At 44.0% G+C, this 25,009-nt stretch overlaps 1 protein-coding gene across 1 annotated transcript in view; it reads right to left on the reverse strand.

Annotated features, from left to right (window-relative positions):
• Positions 1–25,009, reverse strand: part of CSMD1 (CUB and Sushi multiple domains 1) — a 3,274,537-nt gene that overhangs the window by 1,396,134 nt on the left and 1,853,394 nt on the right. Inside the window, exon 8 of the mRNA XM_073626646.1 lies at positions 1,358–1,445. Coding sequence (XP_073482747.1) covers positions 1,358–1,445 — 88 coding nt within the window. The remainder of the gene's footprint in view (positions 1–1,357; positions 1,446–25,009) is intronic.

Here is a 25,009-nt window from a genome sequence, read left to right on the forward strand (position 1 = left end):
GAAGAAAATGTACTTATTTACAAAAAATTTAAGAGAAACAAAGAAAAACTTTTTTTTCAAAATTGTTGGTCTTTTTTATTTGTTGCACAAAAAATAAAAATTGCAAAGGTGATCAAATACCACCAAAAGAAAGCTCTATTTGTGGGAACAAAATGATAAAAAAATTTGTTTGGGTACAGTGTAGCATGACCGCGCAATTGTTATTCAAATTGCGACAGTGCTGAAAGCTGAAAATTGGCTTGGGCAGGAAGGTGTATAAGTGTCTGGTATTGAAGTGGTTAATCACCATAGAGTTTTGCTAATTTTCAGTACCTTATACTCCTTCACAATCTCCTATACAGACTTGGAATGATTTGTTTTTCTAAAAACTAGTGAATTTCACCTAAACTGACTACAGAGAAAGTAGAGGCCCAGGATGCACCACACTCTTCCAAGGAAATTGCTTCGGCTGTTTCACGATTTTCCCATGCCAAGGCCCCAAGTACTGATGGATGGATGATGGACCTTTAGAATTCTATGCAAAATATAGTGAGACCCTAATTCCCAAGCTTCTGCCCCTTTTTAAAGCTAAAATGTGACTTGTTCTCTGTGCCTAAATCTATAAGAGAAGCACTTGGGCCGGGTTCACACCTATGCGAATTAGATGCTGGTTTCCCTGCATCAAATTTGCATAGCAGGAGAATGTGACTGGCTCCCTATGGAGCCGGTTCACATATCTCCGTTGCAGCTGCGGAGCGCACTGCACAGAAATGCTGTACGTTTTTGGCTCCGTTTCAGGGCCGAATCCAGGCATAAAATCGGCCCTGATTCGTCCCTGAAATGGGGAACAGGGATGCACAGCGCTCCTGTGCGATCCGCAGCGGGTTACAGTGTGAACCCAGCCTTATTGTCCTTATTCCCAAGCCTGGCAAGAACACAGAATTGCCTGAATCATATAGAACAACTTACCTACTACATGCTGATATTAAGATCTTTACCATTTGCTTAAAGAAGAAGTAAACTCTGATGGGTTTTACTCCCTCTTTTGCTCCCTGCAAAGACTGCAATTTAAAAGCATAATGGGCTAGTATGCATCACATAAAAAACGAATGTTATTAGGCATTTATTTAAAGCTGAAAATGCCACATTTGCCTACTAGATAGAGCAAAGTATCATAGCAACCTCTTATAACACTTAGCTCTGTCTAGTGAGCAAATGCAGTATTTTCCATTTAAAATAAATGCTTCACACTCAAAAAGCAATAGATATAGCCTAATGACATTCGGTGTTTGTCCCATTTGCACAAAACAAATGGCTTTGTAAATTCTTCACAAATCAATCCAATAGAGAAGATTTGAATACGTAGTGAAAAAAATACCTGAAATCAAATCCAGCTCTTTTACCACTTTCTGGTACTCCAGGATCTGGACACATATCTGTAGCTGTCGGTACACCTCCTTGACTCACTGTAAAAAAAATGTAATATGTAACAATCAAATACTTTTTTATTCCATATTAAGAGATAATCACTTGCTAATAAAATTAAAAGTAATGAATGTAGCTGAATTGTGTATTTCACAACCCAAGGTAAACTCTACAATGTTTCAGACCCACCTTCCTCCTCTCCAACTTGCAGGAAACTAATATACCAAAAGCAGTTCATTTCCAAACTTGCCTAGCATATTGTGATTAACTGATCACTCCTGAGTTTATTTATGACAAATTATCTGAGGTGAACCACACAATTCATGAATTGCAGCAAACTGGAATTAAAGGACAGTCAACCAAATATCTGGAGAATTGGTTCACATATATTCAGTTTAATTACAACAATCTTATTGAAAATGATCAGATTTTCATGATCTTCCTCAGTCTACTGTAGTTCAACTGTGTAGTTCAACTGTACCTCATTTATGATCAGATTCAAGAAAAAAAACTATTAATAGTTGGCAACATAAATGGTAACCAAACATGAATTTTGAAACAGTATACTATATATTAAATAATAAAATCAAATGATGCAGACACTTCTGTAGGTAACATTACTTGTGTATATATAAATGTTGCTTTATAATTCATTCATAATGTATTTGGACACTTCAACCAAGGCAACATTAAAAAGTTTACATTTCCTACTTACAGTTCAAATTGTAATGTTCCAAATCCACATACTGTATGTACACACAATGCAATTAGGCCAGTTACCAATTAATATAATAACTAACTTGTTTTTAAATTGTTGGAAATAAAGTAGAACTGGAGATCATGCAGTGACAAGAAAAACATACAACCTCAAGTCAACCCTTTGCCATAGGTGGGAATTTTCACAGGAAAATAATCCAGTATAATATCTCTAGCTATCTCAAAGTTCACTATAAGTAAAATTTGTGTTTTTAGCATATTCTAGCTCAGTTTTAGATGGTCTGGTATTTAAATGATTAAGCCAATCATATGAATGACTAAATCTGATTCAGTTTCAAAGATTCAGGCCCTAAACTGAACTTCCAGAAAGGAGGGAAAAAAAAGTAAAGTTTACAATGACATACACATTTGCAAGTATATTTCCTGTAGCTTCATACGAGTTTCAACCAAACAGCATAGTTGGCCTCTACCATAACGTATACTTGCTGACAAAATAATATTAAATGGTCTAATGTAGCTAATAATCAGCATATAAGGGCTCTTTAAAAATAAACATGTGAGGATTGTGAATAAATCAAGCAAAGTTAAGTTTGCTGGATGCTTGCTGAATCCAGCAGGAAATCTGCAAACCCAGACTATAGCGACAAACCCTATTGAAGTCTATTGAGGTGAATCTTTCATTTTTTCAAGTCCAATTTGCAAGCTTTTGTTAAAAAAGGGCACAGGTAGTTGGGCACTGCCATGGGTTATGCGTACCAGTGCAAATTAAAAAAAAAATACCACTCAGCAGGGAAAGGGTCTTTAATGCAACTTAAATGGCAACATTAAGCAACCCCAAATTATTTAAATAATGTATCTGGGCGATGCCTTAAACCTGAATGTGAAATTGCAAACCAGTGTAATGTACGCCTGCAAAAGTGTCATTAAAAAATAATAAAAACTACAGCCTCTACCCACCACCCAGGATTATTCTCACTACTCTCATTCCACACCAATCCTTTTCTTGAAGACTATATCTTTGTGTGTACATCTACCTCTACCCTTTTCCAGGATCCTTCCTCTTCCATTTGCCCTGTTTCCTGGTACGTCCATGGTTTAATTTCCTTGACGTTGCACTCTTGTCTTCGCAGGGGATCCTCTCCATATTGTAAACTGAATGATTCTTTACTTAGTGATCCTGCAATCTGTTTGGATGTCCAGATTATGCTAAATGCCTATTTTTATATTAACTCCCATTTGGTTAGCTTTCCAGTTCTCTTTTGGGATAAGAACACCACTAGGGGCAGAGTTATCCAGATAGAATGTGATCACAAGAACATTTGCACAAACTGCTTTACTTGGATAATGCTTTCATGACCTTCCCCGCCAAACACTCTGCAATGCACTACACACTGCACAGTGCATTCTGTGCTTTGATTGGGCTAAGCTTTGCCCAATCAGGGCATAGCGTAAGCTGGTTGTTAAGGAGCAAGGCTGGGAAGCTGGCCGTGACATCCTTAACAACTGATGATTCATCATCTGTCATTAGGTTTCCCTGCTGACAGCAGAATAAACAAAAAAACTGACCCATTGGGTCTGGTATGGATTTTAAGTGGAATTTAAAGGGGTCCCCCGAAAATCCATGCCAGCCTCTTATCAGGTGCATGCAGTCTGGCAGGTCAGGAAAGGGGGGGACAAGCGAGCGATCCCCTACTCCTGCATGTGGCTCCAGGCCACATGCCCCCAACATGGGGGGTGCTTTAGCACCTTTTCCCCATGTTAATGGGAACAAGGGTCTCTTCCCGAAAACCCTAGGCTGTGGTTGTTGGGGTCTGCAGGTGGGGAGTGTCACGGAACGTCCCACACTCCGCTTGAGTGCTTCCGTCATATACCGCTTCCTAAGTTCTGGAACACGAGTCCAATGGATCTGGCTATAGGAACCCCAAGAACTAGACAACACCAGTCTTGGAGTACATCAGAACTGCCTTTATTTTGAGATCTCACAGACCTTTTTATGTCAGGGATGACTCAAAGCTAACCTAATTAACATGACCTAATTTACTACAAAAATGTACCCAGACCAGATGACAGTCTTGTGGGCACCGGGCTTCACACATTAATACAATTAACAATACAAACAACAATCTCCCCCCTCCTCAGCCTAGACCATTCGTCTATTAGCCAGGGCTGGTGGCTAATGTGATCAGCTCTCTCAATTAACATAAACAACAATGGGTGAAAAGACTCTTAGAGCCACACTAAACACATTATAGCAGAGTTGATGACATTAGCATTTAACAGTACGAGTCCCAATGGTATAAATCAGTCACCATTCTAATATGGCATATAAAGGGTTCCAGAGTCTGTGTGTTTTGGGGGGACATGGAGCTGAATCCATAGTAACATCAACCCCAGGGTCCCCAGGCATACAGCTCACAGAGAGCACCATTCCCCCAAATGCTAGGGCCCATAATCGGTGGGCAACAGGCCTGCATACAGTCCTCTCCAACAGCCTCCGTCCCGGCCAGGTCCGTGACAGGGAGCTTATCGGAATCCCACCCCCCTTGTGAATGAGTATGGGGTACATAGCACCCCTACCCTTTAACCAAAAAAGTGTACAAAAAAAACCAACAGGAGACAAGTTTTTGACAAATCCTTTATTAAAAAATAAAGAAAACAGTGCCCCTCAATGTTAATTTATTGTCCAGCCTGATGCCTGACCCGAAAAAAAAGTTCCGTCTTCTAGGACAGCCGTCCTCTGAATACCTCCTCCGAGCTTTGAAAGTTCTTATATAGAGTGGGACCACCTGGCAACATCCCTTGTTACGTCATGGACCGGTGCATGCTGGTGGGATGATTGACGATAGATTTACATCGAGGGACACTTTTTTTTTCATTTTTTAATTTAGAATTTGTCAAAAACCTGTCTCCTGTTTTAATTTTTTTTGTACACTTTTCTGGTAAATGGGTAGGGGTACATCCTACCCATTCACATAGGGAGGGGTTGGATCTGAGGGCCCCCTTGTTGAAGGGGGTTTCCATATTCTGATAAGGCCCCCCCCGCCCACAGACCCTGACAACCACAGCCCAAGTTTGTCGGCAAGAGACCCTTGTCCCCATCAACATGGCCTTCCCCTTTCCCAAAGCACCCCACCCATGTTGAGGGCATGTGGCCTGGTATGTTTCAGGGGGGTGCGCTCGCTCATCCTTCCCTATCCTGACCTGCCAGGCTGCATGTCCAGATAAGAGTCTGGCATGGATTTTGGGGCATGCCATTTTTTTATTTAATTTTGGAGTGGGGTTCCCCTTTAAACCTTTCGGTCTGGTATGGATTGGGGGGATCCATGCTGTTTTTTTCTTTAATTCTTTAATAGCCAGCAATTGCAACCGAGAGTCAATTTAAATGTGATTTTTTTCTTTAGAAATTTCATTTTTGTTGCAGCATGTTATATACAAGCTACAGTCCCACTTTACAGGCATACTAAGGGGAGCCCCCAGGCACTATATTTAATTGAATTTTTCATTTTTATTGTTGCACTTTAATCATCAATAAAATCACTGCTCCTGAAAAAATTATCGATTAAAATTGTTTTTTTTGCATTGAAACATGTCCCCCAGGGCAGGACCCGGACCCCCACACCCCTTTTATGGCCAATTACTTGCATATAAGCCTTCAAAATGGGCACTTTTGATTTTCCCTGTTAGGCTTCAATAAACTTCAATGGGGTTAGCCATTCGGGTTAGAACTTTTCCCCTGTTCGGGAGTTCTGCTGCAAACTGAACAGGGGGTCGTTCGGCCCATCTCTAGTACAGAACATTTTTGTCCTGAATCTCTTACAGCAGCTATTAGTAGGCTTCCTAAATCATCTACAGATGATAATAATTGGTCTAATTTCAGACCTATGTCTATGATTAATACTGACGCTAAGCTACTAGTGAAAATGTGTGCCATCAGCTTAAATTCTAATATAGCTAGCCTCATCTCTCCATATCATGTAGGCTTCATACCTGGCCACCAAGCTAGAGATAATGTCCATCGTCTTCTTCATCTTATAGATTTAGTTCTGAATCTCAGGGGGCACAGTTAGAGGGGCTTTAGCCAGACATCACAGAGGTTCCAGGTTCAAATCTGGGTCCTGACAGTCACATAGCTGACATTAAAGGCATCAGTCACCTTTACCAAAAAACTGACTATGCAGGTAAGGAGCACATGCAGATAAATGTAAACTGTGCAGCTTTGACCAAAGTTGAATAATGTCTTATAGGTGTTGGCCATTTATGTACCTCCTTAAGACTGACTGAAAAACTCCCAGAGATCACTTAATCCCAACCTGGCTTGTTGCTTTGAGACTCTTAGAGCTTATGCCATGTACACACGATCGGTTTTGCCGTCGGAATAAACTCCGAAGATTTCTCCGACGGAGTTCTGATGGAATTCCGCTCTAGCGGTCTTGCATACACATGGTCACACCAAAGTCCGACCGTCCAGAATGCAGTGACGTACAACACGTACGATGGGACTAGAAAAAGGAAGTTTAATAGCCAGTAGCCAATAGCTTCTGTCTTGTACTTGCTTCAGAGCATGCGTCGTTTTTGGTCCGTCGGAACAGCATAGAGACGAGCGGTTTTCCCGATAGGAATTGGTTCCTTCGGAAATATTTAGAACATGTTCCATTTCTAGGTCCGTCAGAATTTTTGAAAAAAAAAGTCCGGTGAGGCATACACACGATCGGAAAAGACGATGAAACACTTCCATCGGACTTTTTCTGTCGGACATTCCACTCGTGTGTACACGGCATTACTGTTCACTTCCACCATCACAGGAGTGAGCTCCCACTTGCCGACCGGCTCCTGTACATATACGTCATCAGTTTGAAGATGGATATCTCAGTAACGACATCAGCTGCTGCCACAACCGAGGTATCCATCTTTAGAGCGGGCAGTTCTGTTTACAATAATGGTGGTCTTTGTGGTGGATTCGCCGCGAGATCACCGTTATCGACGGCGGGAGAGGGGCCATCCCCTTCCCACCGCTCTCCTGCGCCCTCCGCAGCTTACCGGAGCCATCGGCGGAGGCGATCGGGACCTGTCTGTGGCTGGGTATGGAGACCAGTGAGGGGGAGATGGCTCCTACTCCATACTATAGCAGGGCAGAAGTGACGTCAAAACGTCACCTCCGCCCATACGTCTTAAAGGGCCATTTTTCGGTTGTCATTTTTTCAAATGATAATTTTTTTTAATAGCATTTAAGTCCAAATATGAGATCTGAGGTGTTTTTGACCCCAGATCTCATATTTAAGAGTACCTGTCATGCTTTTTTTCTATTACAAGGGAAGTTTACATTCCTTGTAACAGGAATAAAAGTGACCCAATTTTTTTTTTAAACAGTGTAAAAATAAATAAAATCAAGTAAAATAAATAAGAAAAAAAAAATTTTTTTGAAGCGCCCCATCCCGACGAGCTCGCGCGCAGAAGTGAATGCATATGTGAGTAGCACCCGCATATGAAAACAGTGGTCAAACCACACATGTGAGGTATCGCCACAATCACTAGAGCGAGAGCAATAATTCTAGCCTTAGACCTCCTCTGTAACTCAAAACATGCAACCTGTAGAATTTTTTAAACGTTGCCTATGGAGATTTTTAAGGGTAAAAGTTTGACACCATTCCACAATCGGGCGCAACTTTGAAGCGTGACATGTTGAGTATCAATTTACTCGGCGTAACATTATCTTTCACAATATAAAAAAAATTGGGCAACCTTTACTGTTGTCTTATTTTTTATTAAAAAAAGTGAATTTTTTCCAAAAAAAGTGCACTTGTAAGACCGCTGTGCAAATACGGTGTGACAAAAAGTATTGCAATGACTGCCATTTTATTTTCTAGGGTGTTAGAAAAAAATGTATACTGTTTGGGGGTTCTAAGTAATTTTCTAGAAAAAAAAAACTTGTTTTTAACTTGTAAACACAGAGTCTGAAAAAGAGGCCTGGTCTTTAAGTGGTTATGTTGAGCTTAGACCTACTGCGGCAAGAGGGAGAAAGTGTATGTGAATCAGAGAAGGAACTTATCAATACTATATCAATATTAATAGAATCAATACTGGGTCAGAGATTTTGGTAGATCTCCAGGTCCAGGCCAAGAGGTGGCTGACCCAATGCCATCTTGTGCCAAGCAAGTTTTTTGTGTGAAAGGGGAACCAGCCTGCTGGCTGCCCATTGGCAGGGAAAGTTCACACATATACCTTGCCTGGCACATTTCCTCAACCTGGTGGTGTAGTGGTTCATGCTTCGATATCATCACTTTTAGGATTATCAGCTGCATTACCAGTTCATACGGCCTTTGCTGCCCACCCCCCAGTTCCAGATCCTTCCTCCTTTGTTGGCCTTCCACCATTACCATTTGTTTTCACCTCTGCTGGTCTTCCACAGTTACCAGCTCCAGCTATCTCTTCTGGCCTGCCATTATTACCAACTACTGACACCTCTGCTGGACTGCCACCATTACCAGTTCCTGCCACCTTTCTTGGCCTAATTTTGTGTTCCAGAACTGTAAAGATACAACTCTATACCTATATTTGTCAACGTGATGTTAAATATATTAATTCCAAAGTCAATATAAAGTGCAATATGGGGTCTGTACACTGATAGCGCTTCGCTGTTTGTAATTTTTGTTGTTGTAGTGTGATGAGTTCACATTGAACTCATAGTGATAGCTACTTTTTGATTATTGATCTTTTTCTATATTTTTGAATAGCATGTGGGGTTTTTATTATGTATGATCTATGGTATGTCTACAAGTTTGTGGCCAGGTTCTGTTTTGTGGCTATCTTATCTCAGATAATATACTATAATAATTATTTCAACATAATACTTGTCTCGATTTTGCTCTCTTTTTTATTGTGACCTAGCCAATTTGCCTAAATACTGTTCAGCTACTGTGCAGTATTTGTGGCTGTTGTCTTTGAAATAATACACTCAAATGGTAATTACAGAGTTAAACCTGCCTCATCTCTCCTTCTTACATTGTGGCCTAACCAAGCTGCTCTCATACTGTCCAGACACTGTACAATATGTGTGGTTATTATTTATTAAATATTACCCTCTAATGTTTATTTCAGTATAATACCTGCCTCATCTATCCTTATTATTAGGGATGAGCCCAATGTTCACCCGTTCAGTGAATACCAAACATTATGGGGCGTTCACAGCAAATTCAAGTGCCGGGGAATGCCCCATAATGCACTGCGATCTCTTGGCGTCCTATGATTGGCCAAAGCATGCACCTGACCTGCATGCTTTGGCCAATCACAGTGCCAATCAGGGGGCTAAGTCCACGCCCCACACTATGTAAGGCTGCTTACATAGCGGCCGCACATAATGTAATGAATGAGAGCAGCAAAATGATATTTCTAAAGGAAAAAATGTCATTTAAAACTGCTTGTGGCTGTAATGCATTGCCAGATCACAGCAATATAGATAAAAATCATTGAAAAAAATGGCACGGGTTCCCACCCCCATTCCATTACCTGGCCCTTCAGGTCTGGTATGGATATTAAGGAGAACCCCATGCCAAAATTTAAAAAAATGCCGTGGGGTCCCCCCAAAATGCATACCAGACCCTAATCCGAGCACAAAACCTCACAGGCTGCAGGAAAAGGGGGGGGGTGATGGTATAGCACAGGGTGTTCCAGGTCCTAGCAGCACATCTGCCAGCAGCACACCACCAGCTGTAGACTGTAGCTGGCAAATTTCTCTGCCCCATCTGCTGCAGCGGAAAAAAAAAATACAGTCCCTGCCACCCACATGCCCAGCGTATAAATGCAAGCTTGTCAAAGCTTTTGGCTCTCCAACTTCTGCTTTTCAGCCTGGTGGATTCTGCCCCCTTCCGTGAATTCGCACAATGTGCTGTACCACAATGGCAGGTTCCTAGTCGCTACTACTTTTCACATAAAGGCCATTCCATCTCTACCATCACGTTGAAGGGAATGTTCTGGCATCGTTGGGCAAGGCAGTCAGCCGTAAAGTCCACCTTACTGCTGACACATGATCCAGCAAGCAGCGACAATATATTTTGTTCACAGCACACTGGGTAATGCTGCTTGCAACTTGAAAGGATACAGGACATGGCTCTGTGCAGCAGCTTGTTGTGTCCCCATGTCTCCAAACAGCTGGTGGTGATGATGCCAGACCTGTGAGCTCTACCCCCTCCTCCTCCTCCGTGACCTTCATGCCCTCCTCTGCAGAATTGTCCTATGAACATCAGGTACCCCCTAAGCGTTCAAATTGCTATCCCTAGAGTCAGGCTAAAAGGTTCCATGCAGTGCTTCAGCTGGTGTGTTTAGGGGACAGAAACCACACCGGAGCAGAGATTCTTGCAGCTCTGCAGGGACAGGCCCAGAGGTGGTTCACACCATGCCATCTGGAGCCAGGAATGGTGGTGTCCGATAATGGCTCAAACCTCAGCCCTAATGGCTCAAACCCCAGCCCATGCCTGGCACATGTCCTCAATTTGGTGGTGCAGCATTTCCTAAGTACATATCCAGGGTTGCAAGATGTACTAAAACAGGCCAGAAGAGTCTGTAGCCATTTCATGTGGTCATACACAGCCAGTACTCGGTTGGCTAAAATTCAGCAGGAATTCCACCTGCCTGTAAACCGCCTGATTTGTGACATGCCCACCAAGTGGAACACGACTTTGGCAATGCTGCAGCAGCTATACATGCAGCAGAGGGCCATCAACGAGTACCTGTGCCAGTACAGCATGACGACGGGCTCAAGCCACCTCGCCTTTTTTTCCCCACACCAATGGCTGATTAAGGATGCATGCACTGTATTGTCACCATTTGAGGAGGCCACAAGGATGGTGAGCAGTGACAGTGCATGCATCAGTGACACAATCCCTGTTGTGTTCCTGCTGGAGCAGACTGCCCTGTCCATAATGCGTGGCATTATGGACAGGGCACTGAAGGCAGAGCAGCAGGAGGAAGATGAGGACTTCCTTTCCTCTCAAGGGCCATTTTATCCAGGCACCATCATTCCTATGTCACAGAACACACAGGAGGAGGGAGGGGAGGAGGATGAGGAGGAGGATTCTGGTACTTTCATAGGCTTTGAAGAAGAGGAAGACATGCGTCAATCTAAGCAATGGCTTTCCAACCCCAGGACCCTTGGGAGTAGTACGTGGCTGAAAGAAGGAAGTTCCGGATGCTGTCATCCTGAGTGACCCGAGAAGTCTGCCTCTCAAGCCTCGGCAAATTTGAGGTGCATGGGCAACCTCATGCTTCAAAGCCTGCGAAAGCACCCAATAATATGTGACATAAAGGAGAAGGATGATTACTGGTTGGCAACCCTCCTTGACCACCGTTATAAGGGGAAGGTCTCATAATTCATCCTGTCCCCACTGAGATTGCAGAAGATAAAATCTCTTGAGGACACGTTAAAGAGGATTTTATTGAACATTTTTTTCTGACTCCAATAGGTTACAGTGTGGTGAAACGTCATTTTGAGTCTTCTGTTGGTTAAGAGAGGAGTGTTGGAGAAGGCGTTCGCCTTAGTGAGGCATTTCGGAATTTTTTTAGTCCTCGCTGTCCAGGGCTGTCAGCTTCCACATCCCATCGGCAGCATCTGCATCACATGGTGGCTGATTACCTTGGGGCCAAAACAGAGATGTAGAGCTTTCCAGCTGACGATCCACTGACTTACTGGGTCATGAGAATAGACCACTGGCCAGAACTTGCCCAGTATGCTACTGAGTTGTTGGGCTGCCCTGCATCCAGCGTGCTTTCAGAACAGGCATTCAGTGCTGCAGGAGGTTTCGTTATTGATCATAGAACGTGTCTGTCCACAGACTCTGTGGACCGTTTGACTTTTATAAAAATGAATCAGTCCCGGATTACCAGCTATGAAGCTCCTGATTCCGATGTCACTGATTAAGTCTTTTTGGGATGTGGAATCTCTGCAGGACTTCGAGGCTGTCTAGCTTTGAGGGTGTTCAATCGTTTCATCTGGAAGAATGTTTTTGGTATAGGTTTCATGGGCACAATTAACACCCAAAGACCAATTTTTCAGCACCTGTTTGACAGGTGCATATCATTGCATTTTTTTTTACAGCAAGGCCAATTCTTGCTTTCATCAAGTTTACCTCTATATGGTTAAGATGGGAAGGCGCCACTGACACCCAAAGACCAATTTTTGCACACCTGTTACTTCTATCCAAAGTCAAAGTGACACCAGAATGTATCCAAAAAAATCTCTAATCTTGTTCCCAGTGCACTACATTGTGGCCTCATCATACACACTGGCTCCTCAGCTGTTGCTGAGCAAAAGAAAGGCAGCTTGCTGGGAAAATTTCAATTTTTTTGGCTTTATAAATGCAATTATTGCTGCAGCAGATTCTAGACATGGCACAGATTTGCCATTTTACTGGGTCCCCCCAGGCACTATATTGGAAGGATTTTTTTATTTTTATGCTTTCACTTTAAAAATAAAAAAAATCACTGCTCATTTAAAAATTACTTTTTTAGAAACTTTTTTTTTTTTTGATATATGTCCCCCGTGGCAGGACCCGGACCCCTATAACCACTGTATGCCCAATTACTTGCATGTAAGCCTTCAAAATGGGCACTTTTGTTTTTTGTTTTTGTTTTCAAAAGATTTTTATTGAAAATAGTAAAAAAGAAAACATGTACATAGAAAGTAGCATTAGAAACAATATTCTACAGTGAGGTATAATAACCATAGGAGGTCAAATCAAGAATGTACATTCATCGTCAAGCCTATGAGCCATATATCACAGTGAAATTAAATTGAATTACATTCAGTACTGGTAGGATATCCTAAATCAGCAAAATCATCATAATAAAATCAAAGGGAAGGGGTCCAGAAACAAATCATAAAAGAAAAATGATAAAGAACTGAAAAAAAAAAGAAGAAAAAAATGTAGCTTAGTCAACCATAATGTAACATGGTCAGTCTTGAAGCCTGAGAAGGAACCAAGGGTTCCATTTAGCATCAAATATGGGTATGGAGTTGTGTAAGGTGTGAAATATTTTCTCGGTTATCCTCATAGAATCTATACGAGAAATGATTTGTGCAAAAGGGATTGAAGAAGATTTCCAGTGAAGAGCTATACCCCAAAGCGTAGCGACACATATTGAGTGAATTAACCTCATCAAGGGTTTGGTAATCTCTGGAATATCTTGAAATAGGATACAATGATGGAAAGTGAGATTAATGGGGTTTCCTACTAATTTGTCAATCAGTTTTAGTATTTCTTTCCAGGTGGGTTGCAACTTTTCACACTCCCAGAAGGTGTGTATGTATGTCCCTAAGTGGGTGCAACCTCTGAAGCAGTTGGGAGAGGTCTGCGGATAAATCTTATGTATACGTGTAGGGGTATAATACCATCTTGTTATGAGTTTAATGGCTGTCTCTTTTGTAGTGAGGGATTTTGAACATTTACATATGTTCAACCATCCCCTCTCCCAGTCCATGACATCTTGGTCCAGTGCTAGGTCCTGTTCCCATTGAGATCTGTATTTCAGGGTCAGAGAGTCCTCTACCGATACCAAGGAGCCATGGATCTGTGAGATAAGGCCCTTTTGACGGGGAGCAGTACGACACAGGTCCTCATATATTGTCGAGTGGTCAGAGTGGGGGAGGAGGTAATGGTGTTGAAAAAAATGTCTTATCTGAAGGAAATGATAGAATTCCCTGTCAGGGATAAGAAAACGGGATTTATTTGGTTTGGGAATCAGGGACATGTTTGCCAGCAGCATCTCCTCTGGAAAGTTACCTCCTTGAAGGATCCAATTAAACAGTTGGGCTAGGCCGGGGGGAGAGTAAGGAAGCAAATTTTTTGTAGTAAATGGCTGAAAAGCCATCCGGGCCTGGGGCAGAGCCTGTCTTAAGGGACTTAATGACTTTGAGAACCTCTGAGGTGGTGATAGGGGCGTTGAGCTTCTCAACTTGGGTAGTTGAGAGAGTGGGGATATTAATGTCCTGGAACCATGAGTCGTCCGCAGAAGTAGGGGAGTTTAGATTCGGAGATAGGAGGGAGGAATAGAATTGTTCAAAGATTTGAAGTACTTCCTTGGGATGGGAGGTGGGTAGACCTGTATTTGAGGAGAGTTTATATACATGTGTGGGGCGGAATGACTGATTTAGCTTTTTGCAAATAAAGTGGAAGTGGCGTTATTTTGCAATAAAATTTTGGCTTTGGACCAACGCAGGTCTTTTTCAATGTTAGAGGACAGAAGGGAGTCTAATTCAAGGCGCTTTTGGTCTATTAATTTTCTAGTTGAATCTAGGCCTAACAAATTAGTGTTTTTGTATATGCGGTCTAGTTCAGTGGTGAGAGTTAGAATTTTTTGTCTGTGAATTTTATTGTGGGAAGAGGCTATGCTGATTAGTTTACCCCTTATGACTGCCTTATGGGCTGTCCATAAAAAGGAGGGAGGGGTGTCGGGGAGGGCATTTAGGGAGAAGTATTCCTCTATCGATTTAGCTGTCTCGGATTCGACCACAACGTCCGAGAGCAATGCTTCGTTCAGTCTCCATATGTATGGTGTTGGGGCCAACCCTATAAATTTAGTAGTAAAGGACGTCACGTGATGGTCTGACCAAACACAGGGGTGGATCGTAGCCTTGGTGGAGTTTGCCAATATAATGGGGGTGGTATATATGTAATCCAACCTGGCGTAACTATTGTGGGGGTGAGAGTAAAAAGTGAACTCCTTAAGCCCCATATTGTGCGTTTTCCAGGTGTCCACCAGCTGGTAGTCCAAAAGGCCTTGAGTAAGAGACCTGGGGAACGCTTTGGAGATCTTGGTGGAGGAGGATCTGTCAAGGGTAGGGTTAGCTACTAAGTTGAAATCTCCTCCTATTATGATATGAGGAGAGTTCAAGGAGGTCAGTTTATCAAAGAAGGATTTGAAAAAGGAAGCAGGTGCATCATTGGGGGCATATATACTGGCAATTGTGATTTCTCTGTTATGTAACACACCTTTGATAATCACAAATCTGCCATCCTTGTCTTTGAAGCATTGTTTAACCTCCATGGGGAGAGATGCATGTAAAAAAATGGCGGCACCCCTGCTTTTGGATGAGTAAAGGGAATAAAACGACTGGGGGAAGTTTCTATGGAAGAATTTAGGGTGTGAGGAATGGGAAAAATGTGTCTCCTGTAACAGGAGAATCTTAGCACCAAGGAGCCCATACATGTCAAAGGCCTTACGTCTCTTTATAGGGGACTTGAATCCCTTCACATTATGTGAGATACACGTAATAACCATTTTTAGTTATGTGAATTCTATCGGGTGTGAGAAGGTTCAAAATAAACCATCCTAGAGGGTGAAAATGTATTCTCAAGCTAAGATACAACGCATCCAGCAGGGGTACCGCCACAGCCCCACCCGACAAATTGCAGACACTGTAAACATTTGCAAGATGGGGAGAATATTCTAGGGTAGGCTTGGTAGTTATATAAAGAGACCAAATGCTGGAAAAAGATTTCAGGCTATAAACTGGCTGACCAGCTAGAAAAAAAAGCTATCAACTCTTATACACCAAAAAAGCAAAAAAAAAACAATAACAAAGAGAACAAAAAAGGACATGGAAGACCACATCCAAACCGGGTCAAGTAAAGAAAAGGTAAAAAGAACTTTACCTGACACAAAATACAGTTACTCACGAGACAGCTAGGTCTCGTTCCCAGCAGCTCTGTAAAAATAAACCCCTTTCTTGCTGGGAGGGGAGCACATAGCGCAGCTCCAAGGGACAGCCGCTCTTAAAAAATGCGGAGCAGAGTAGGTGCAGGGTGTCTTGAGGAGACAAAGGTGGAAGTCAGCAACTTTTTTAGCGTGGTGGAATGATGAGGTCCTCTCCGATGTCATATCGAATTCTCCTTCTATCTCTCCTGGGTGGTGGTGTTTGCCAGATGGGAGCCTGGCGGGGCGTAGAGGGGGGACGTCGGATTGCAGCTGCATCTAAGAGACCAAGTTTTACCAGAATCTCTTGACCCTCACGCAAGGTGGTAACTGAGAAGGTGGTGCCATTATGTGGGACCTGTAATTTGAATGGAAATCCCCATCTGTAGCGAATGTGTGCAGATTGAAGTGCCGTGGTGATTTCCTTCAGATTCCTTCTGTCCAGGGTTGCTGGGTAGATATCCGGGTAGATCTGGATAAGATGATCATCAAGTGTTATCCGTGGCTTGTTCCGGGCGGCTCTTAGAATTTCCTACTTGGTGAGAAAGTCCTTCATGCAGAGGACAATGTCCCTGGGAGGTTTATCATCAGGAGGTTTCGGGCGCAGTGCCCTGTGAATTCGGTCACATTTGAAAGCCGCAGAGTCCTGTTCTGGAAGAAGTGATTTAAACAGTCTGATCACGGTCGGGATTAAATCGGTTTCAGTCTCAGGGATGCCTCTCAGACGCAAATTATTGCGCCTATTTCTATTGTCGAGATCTTCGACTTGTGCTTGAATAGCTGTCAGAGCCAAAGTCAGGGATTCATGCTCACGACTGAGGTCATTGTATGCCAGGGCCAGTTCATCATGTTTCATTTCTAGGAGCTCAGTACGTGAGCCTAAGGCCGCGATTTCCTGTGACAGAGTGTGAGATGTCTTATGCAGCTCAGTTTGAAATTTCGTGGCCAATCTGGTGTACATGGCCTCTAGGCTGACATCTAAATCCGCCTTAGAAAGAGCGGTATGGTACTCACCCGCCGTGCTTGCGGATGGAGAGGGATTCGATCAAGGTGGAGAGGCTGGAGCAGGAGATTCCCCTTTCCCGGCGGTGCCATCTTGAGGCATGCTGAGCCGCTCCCTCGTGCGGAGGAGATAGTGGGTCAGGGTGTTTTGAGAGGATCCTCTGGATTTACTTCTCCTCGAAGGCATGCACGAGAGTTGATGGCTTGAGGGGTGCTAAAATAGAGGCTTAAATCGCTGTTAATGGCCCTCAGGAAGCCATTATAGTCCCGGGTGGAGCGGAGCTACAGACTCAAGCGTCCATCATCCTCGACGCCGCGCATGCGCCCCTGGCACTTTTGGTTTTTGACATTCAGGTCCCATTGACTTTAATAGGGTTTGTTATTCGGGTCCGAACTGGCTCTGGTGACTCGCTGCTACTAGGCCTGAGGCCAGCAGAACCTCTCCCCAGAGGCCTAGTATGTTAAAGTCTATCTTCTAGGAAATGGACTACTGCTCCCATCCAGTCCAACTTGCAAACCATGTGCCAGCCAGCCACACTGATTTGACACAACTCCCCACAGTCTCTTCTCTGATCTAGGACTCTTCACCATCCACCGTGTGCATGATAAAGACTCTGATAGTGATCGTGTAGAAGCAGAGTTCCCTTAAAAAACCCTGGCACCTCCAGCCATCCACTGTGGTAACATTCACCGACCTTCCAGCCCTGAGTCCTTGATGAGGAACTTGTCCAGACCATGCCTTCCGACAGCTTCTCCTGCCCCTCTGCTCCAGGAGTTCCCTGCCACCGACCGTATGGTGACATTGCCAATGGCCGTGTAGAGGCAATGTTCCCTCACAGTTCTCCCCGGGCCTCTTCCTGCGATCGCTACACCCCCCCAGACAGGGGTGTGCTCCTGCAGCTGTTTAGCACTCCATTCCTCATGTCACCCAGTCGACTACTCCTCCCCACCAGCATGTGACCTTAGCATATATAGGAGTCCTGCCCCCTGCCAATGCCAGTTAGGAATTGGTCAGGGCTCCCACATGTGCTGCCTGCCACTCCAGCTCTAGGCCCAGCCTCCTCTTCTAGAACATTCATCCTGGAAGCATGGGAGGCACCTCAGACTAGAGCACAGGTTGTCACAACCACTGCTACTCTAACCACTCCCAGCCCCAAGATCTAAACAGACAGGCCTAGCTTGCCGCATAGGCCTGCCTAAATTTGCCTGTGCTGAACAAATCTAGCACCTACCTTCTGGTAGAGGGTGCTACATTATACCTATGGTTCTTAAAATAGTATCTTTTAATGTGCACAACCTAAACCACCCAGCTTAGAGGGCCTAGGTTTGGAGAGAAGCACTCAAGGCTGATGCTCTCTGCATACAGGAGACCCATTTCTCAGCCTGTAATACTCCCAACTTTCACCACAAAAAGTTTCCCCACATCTTTTTTGGCCTCAGCACCTATGAAAAAGAAAGGCGTTCTCATTGCCATTAAGGAATGCGTGGCCCTTACCCTACAAGAAACCCAGGTCAATCCAGAAGGATGATATCTAATTCTAATAGGAGAACTCAATAACAGACCCTACACTATTATGAATCTTTATGCGCCTAACCCCCATCAAATCTGCTTTCTGAAGAAAATGTTTTATAGAATTGCTACAATACAAAAAGGCTCCTTGGTAATATGTGGGGACTACAATCTAACGGCAGAGTACACAATAGACACCACCTCTAAATCCAAATGACCCCTTCCCATGCTACAACCTCTGATACATACTGAGGATGTTTATGATGTCTGGAGATGCCAACATTCAAATGAACGGGACTACACCTTCCACTCATCCAGACATAACTCAAACTCAAGAATCAATTTAATCTTAGTTGATAAAATGCTGTTGCAGGCAGTGTCCTCCTCAACCATACACAACATTTTGTGGTCTGACCACAAACCTGTTTCTTTAACGGTGGTGGAGGGGCACACTCCAAGTCCTGCATATGTATGGCATGCTAACTCTCGTATACTTCAAATGTCTTCTCATGCTACCACCATTACCAAAAATCTGACTGAATTTCTTTCATTGAACACTCTGTATCTAACTCTGCCACGTTGTTGTGTGTGCATAAAGCTTTTATTAGAGGGATTATGTTACAACTCTGCTCATGGGAAAAGTGGCAGAGGACACAGAAATTAGACCGGCTCCTTGGTGAAATTAAGACTTTAGAGTCCCTGAACAAAAACACAGCTGACATACACATAGCAAATAAACTTTCCCAACATTCCTCTTATCTCAGGCTCCTGCTCATTGAGCAGTATGACAAACACATTAACTCACTCAACTTATCCCATTACTCATCTGGCAACCAAGCAGGCAAATTTCTTGCTCAAAGACTCAAAATATGTAGAACTAAAACAAAAATTCCATACTTAATCCATCCATTATTACATTGTAGATTTTGTCCCCGTCAGAGCCTTTCCACATGTCTGTGTCCCTGTCAGAGCCTTTGCGCACTTCTGTGTTCCCGTCAGAGCCTTTCCGCCCTTCTGTGTCCCCCACCCTGATTACACCCCCAGATACACCCCCAATCTGATAACACCACCACCTCCCCAGATGACCCCCAGCCTAATCACCACCCCCCAGATATCCCCAGTCTGATCACACCCCCTCATATCTCTCCACTCCAAACACACCCCCCTCCTCATACCTCTCCCCTAACACACCCCTCCACCATCACACACACCTTTGGGTTTTGCAGTACTGCAGACAGTTCCTCCTAGTCCTGTGGCTCCTCCTCCAGATGATGTCAGTGGAGGAATCTGCAGCACACCGGGGTGGGTTAGCTGTCACTGGAGCAGGCACAATACCTCCATACAAATCTGGCTGTGGCAGCTGCACAGAGCGGGAACCTCCTCCACCCCAACCTCATCCTCTTCCACCACTTCCCCAGCCCAACCTCGTCCTCTGCCGCCACTCCCCAACCCAACCTCCTCCTCTGCCGCCACTCCCCCTGCCTGACTCCAGCACGCACAGCCAGTCCACTGTCAGAAACCATGAAATCAGACCAAGACAGAAGTACAGTTAAATCACACTTGTTTAACCACTTGCCGACCGGGCCATAGCCGAAAGATGGCTGCAGCGCGGTCGGCTAGTTCTGGGTGGACGTCCATGGACGTCCTCCCAGAATACTGCTCTCGCGCGCCCCCTGGGGCGCGCACCCGAGAACTTCCGTGACCACCGGGTCCAGAGGATCGCGGCCGTTTACCATGTGATCGCTCCGTCAAATGACGGAGCGATCACATGTCAACAGAGACCGGCGTCATGTTCCTCCCTCCCCTCTCTGTACCGATCGGTACAGTGCGAGGGGAGAGGGGGAGGGATCGGATGGCAGCACCGCTGTGGGCTGCATGTGTAGTGCCCACAGCGGTGCTCAGTGACAGTTGCAGTCACATCCATCCATCCATCCATGCTCATCCATCCCTGCAATATACCCTGCAATACTCTGCATAATACCCTGCAATACTCTGCATAATAGCCAGCAATACTTTGCATAATACCCTGCAATACTCTGCATAATACCCAGCAATACTCTGCATTATACCCTGCAATACTCTGCATTATACCCTGCAATACTCTACATTATACCCTGCAATACTCTGCATAATACCCAGCAATACTCTGCATTATACCCTGCAATACTCTGCATAATACCCAGCAATACTCTGCATTATACCCTGCAATACTCTGCATAATACCCAGCAATACTCTGCATTATACCCTGCAATACTCTGCATAATACCCTGCAATACTCTGCATTATACCCTGCAATACTCTGCATTATACCCTGCAATACTCTGCATTATAACCTGCAATACTCTGCATAATACCCTGCAATACTCTGCAATATACCCCGCAATACTCTGCATTATACCCCGCAATACTCTGCATAATACCCCACAATACTCTGCATAATACCCTGAAATACTCTGCATTATACCCTGCAATACTCTGCATTATACCCTGCAATACTCTGCATTATATCCTGCAATACTCTGCATTATACCCTGCAATACTCTGCATAATACCCTGCAATACTCTGCATAATACCCTGCAATACTCTGCATTATACCCCGCAATACTTTGCATAATACCCTGCAATACTCTGCATAATACCCTGCAATACTCTGCATAATACCCCGCAATACTCTGCATTATACCCTGCAATACTCTGCATTATACCCTGCAATACTCTGCATAATACCCTGCAATACTCTGCATTATACCCCGCAATACTCTGCATTATACCCCGCAATACTCTGCAATATACCCCGCAATACTCTGCAATATACCCGGCACTACTCTGCAATATACCCGGCACTACTCTGCAATATACCCCGCAATACTCTGCAATATGCCCAGCAATACTCTGCAATATACCCAGCAATATACCCTACAATATACCCTGCACTACTCCGCAATACTCTGCAATACCCCTCAATACTCCGCAATTTTTAAGTTCCCGCCCACAGTCATATGATGTCCTTGACTTTGAGCGGGGATATCTGAATGATGCAGCTACAGGCATCATTCAGATATCAGCTTTTTCAGCCAGCAATTTCCTACACCATAAGAATGATCATAGCAGCTGTTCCACTGCTTGATCGTTCTTATGGGAGGCGAGAGGGCACCCCCCCCCTTCCCGCCACCCTCCGGTGCTTCTACCGACTCACCGCTATGATCGAAGCCAAGATCTTCAGGCTTCCCAGCCTAGAGGTGAGATGTGGGGTCTTATTGACCCCATATCTCACTGTAAAGAGGACCTGTCGTGCCATATTCCTATTACAAGGATGTTTACATTCCTTGTAATAGAAATAAAAGTGATCAAAATTTTTTTTGGGGGGGAAAAAGTGTCAAACTAAAATAAATAAAGTAAAATAAACAATAAAAAAAATAAAAAAATTTAAAGCGCCCATGTCCGTGTGCTCGCATGCAGAAGCGAACACATTTGTAAGTCCAGCCCACATATGAAAACGGTGTTCAAACCACACATGTGAGGTATCACTGCGAACGTTGGAGCAAGAGCAATAATTTTGGCCCTAGACCTCCTCTGTAACTCAAAACATGTAACCAGTAAAAAATTTTAAAGCGTCACCTATGGAGATTTTTAAGTAGCAATGTTTGGCACCATTCCACGAGAGTGTGCAATTTTGAAGGGTGACAGGTTAGGTATCTATTTACTCGGTGTAACTTCATCTTTCACATTATGCAAAAACATTGGGATAACTTTACTATTTTGTTTTTTTTTAAAGCACAAAACTGTTTTTTTTCCCAAAAAATGCGTTCGAAAAATTGCTGCCAAATACCGTGCGAGATAAAAAGTTGCAACAACCGCCATTGTATTCTCTAGGGTCTTTGCTAAAAAAAATATATATATAATGTTTTGGGGTTCTATGTAATTTTCTAGCAAATAAATTATTATTTTTACATGTAGGAGAGAAATATAAGAATTGGCCTGGGTGCTCCAGAACGCCTGGAGGTGCTCCGTGCATGTTGGGCCTCTGTATGTGGCCACGCTGTGTAAAAGTCTCACACATGTGGTATCGCCATACTCAGGAGTAATAGCAGAATGTGTTTTGGGGTGTAATTTGTTGTATGCATATGCTGTGTGTGAGAAATAACCTTCTAATTTGACAATTTTGTGAAAAAAAAAAAAGAAAAAAAAAATCTTGATTTTGCAAAGAATTGTGGGAAAAGATGACAATTTCAAAAAAACTCACCATGCATCTTTCTAAATACCTTGGAATGTCTTCTTTCCAAATAGGGGTCATTTGGGGGGTATTTGTACTTTTTTGGCATGTTAGGGTCTCAAGAAATTAGATTGGCCGTCAGTACTTCAGGTGTGATCAATTTTCAGATATTGGCACCATAGCATTTGGACTCTCTAACATTCACAAAGACCAAATAATATACACCAAGTTGTACTTATTTTTACCAAAGATATGTAGCAGTATAAATTTTGGCCAAAATTTACGAAGAAAAATTACTAATTTGCTAAATTTTATAACAGAAACAAAGAAAAATTCATTTTTTTACCCAATTTTCAGTCTTTTTTCTTTTATAGCGCAAAAAATAAAAAATCCAACTGTGATTAAATACCACCAAAAGAAAGCTCTATTTGTGAAAAAAAGGACAAAAATTTCATATGGGTAAAGTGTTGTATGACTGAGTAATTGTCATTCAAAGTGTGAGATCACCGAAAGCTGAAAATTGGTCTGGTTAGGAAGGGGGTTTAAGTGCCCAGTGGTCAAGTGGTTAATAATAAAAGTTAAAGAACAAACAAAGTCAAAACATAGCCAGAGTTCAGTAACCGGAATGGATAGTCAGCCAAGCCAGAAGTAAGGGATCAAAATAGTGGAACAGCAAACAGGATTGGGAGCCAAAAGGGATGTCAGCAAAGCCAGTCTTTAAACAGGAATGCAGGGGCGTGTCTGGACGTGAAACAGGGAGGATGTGTTTCTGCACAGCTCCACGTATCCAGCCACAATCTATTACCATCCGCCGCTTGTTTTGCCCAGGTGAACCTCCAGAGCCCTTCTGTCCATCCCTGGGCACCTTGCACCACAGCCCCAGGGATTATTGCAGAGTTTGGCCACCATTGGTATTGCCGGGCCTACAATCGGCTCCGCACTATAAAGACTCTCCGCCATCTTGAGGCCTGCGAGGCCCCCTGCATCCTCCACTCCGGCTGCTGTGATCCACGGGGTGAGCGGTCGCTCCATCCCCGCCTGCCTGCCGTGGTGCCCCTGATATCGGCAAACAACCGGCGCGCGGTTGGAGGCCGTGATCATGGTGCTTTCCCAACATCCGAGGTCGCCCAGAGGACAGGCCGCGGCTCCGGCCTAGCATCGGAGGCGGTGGCCATCTTGCTACACCCGGCCGCAGGGGATACACTCAATCCTGATCCACCAGGCCAGCCTGGACATCCTACAACCTCAGGAGTTTATCCCCTTGCCGCTCACCACCCGCATCATTCATGGATCCTTCTCCCCAGTGGCCTGCAGGTAGAGTACAAGCTCAGGCCCAGTATATGGTGGCCATCTTGCTCCACTCAAAACAGTAACAACACTGATTTGTGGCCTGAGGATCCTCCTGTCACCTCCGTGCCTGATTACTATGACCCACTGGGCAACAGACACTTTATCTCAGCCCAGCAGCCGCTACTACACCCAGCAAATGATCAGTGCCCATCTCTGCTACATATGAAGGATGCCATTTAAATGAGCTCTGGGCCTTTCTGCTCGCCGAGACCCCCAAATTACTACCTTAGCCACTTTTAGCCCCGGGGGTAAGCCTGACCAACCTCTTTACTTCTTAGACACCCCATGAGCAAAGTTGGCCAGCAGCAGTGAAACTACAAGCTGCTGTTTGGATCGCATGTGGGATCGAACATGGAACGTTTCGTTACCAGGCCACTAACTGCGGTTTTGAATAACTCCACAGATCCTTTTGCCACTATGGATCCATTCCTAGGTACGGAGAATGCTGTAAACCCTCCATTGGCTGACACCCAGAATTCAGACCCTGTTACTTCCTCTCCACATATGATCCTCACCCCAGACATCTGAGATGCCAAACTGGACGCTAAACTGCAACTCTTGCTTCAACAAATCACATGCAACGTTTCAGCAGAGGTGAATAACTAGCTACAGAACTGAGAGGGGAAATAAATCAAATTGGGGAGCGTACAGATACGCTTGAATATAAATTGGATGGGATGATAAACTATGTGCAAGCTATTGAGGAGGAAAATCACAATTTACGTTTTTCAGTCTCCCAACTTCAACTACAGCAGGAAGACTTGGAAAACCGTGAAAGAAGGCAGAACTTGCGTGTAGGGGACCCTGACCTACGCACCTATCTCTTAGGTCTTTTTAACACCCTGGTCCCCACGGTGGTGGATATAGACTGCTGCTTAGATAGAGCCCACCGTTCCCTGGGCCCAAAACCTCCGGCTGGAGATAGACCCAGAGATGTTATAGTGCGGTTTCACTTTTTTGAAAGCAAAGAGGCACTAATCCTGGCTACGTGTAATAAATCCCAACTTGTATATAAAGGGGCAAAACTGCAGATTTATAGTGATCTCTCGCCCATTACCCTTGCTAAACAAAGAAATCTGCGCCCAATCACCTCTCATTTACAACATCATAAAACTCCATACTACTGGG

Source organism: Aquarana catesbeiana, linkage group LG04 (assembly GCF_042186555.1).
Source record: "Aquarana catesbeiana isolate 2022-GZ linkage group LG04, ASM4218655v1, whole genome shotgun sequence".
NCBI classification, from domain to species: Eukaryota; Metazoa; Chordata; class Amphibia; order Anura; family Ranidae; genus Aquarana; species Aquarana catesbeiana.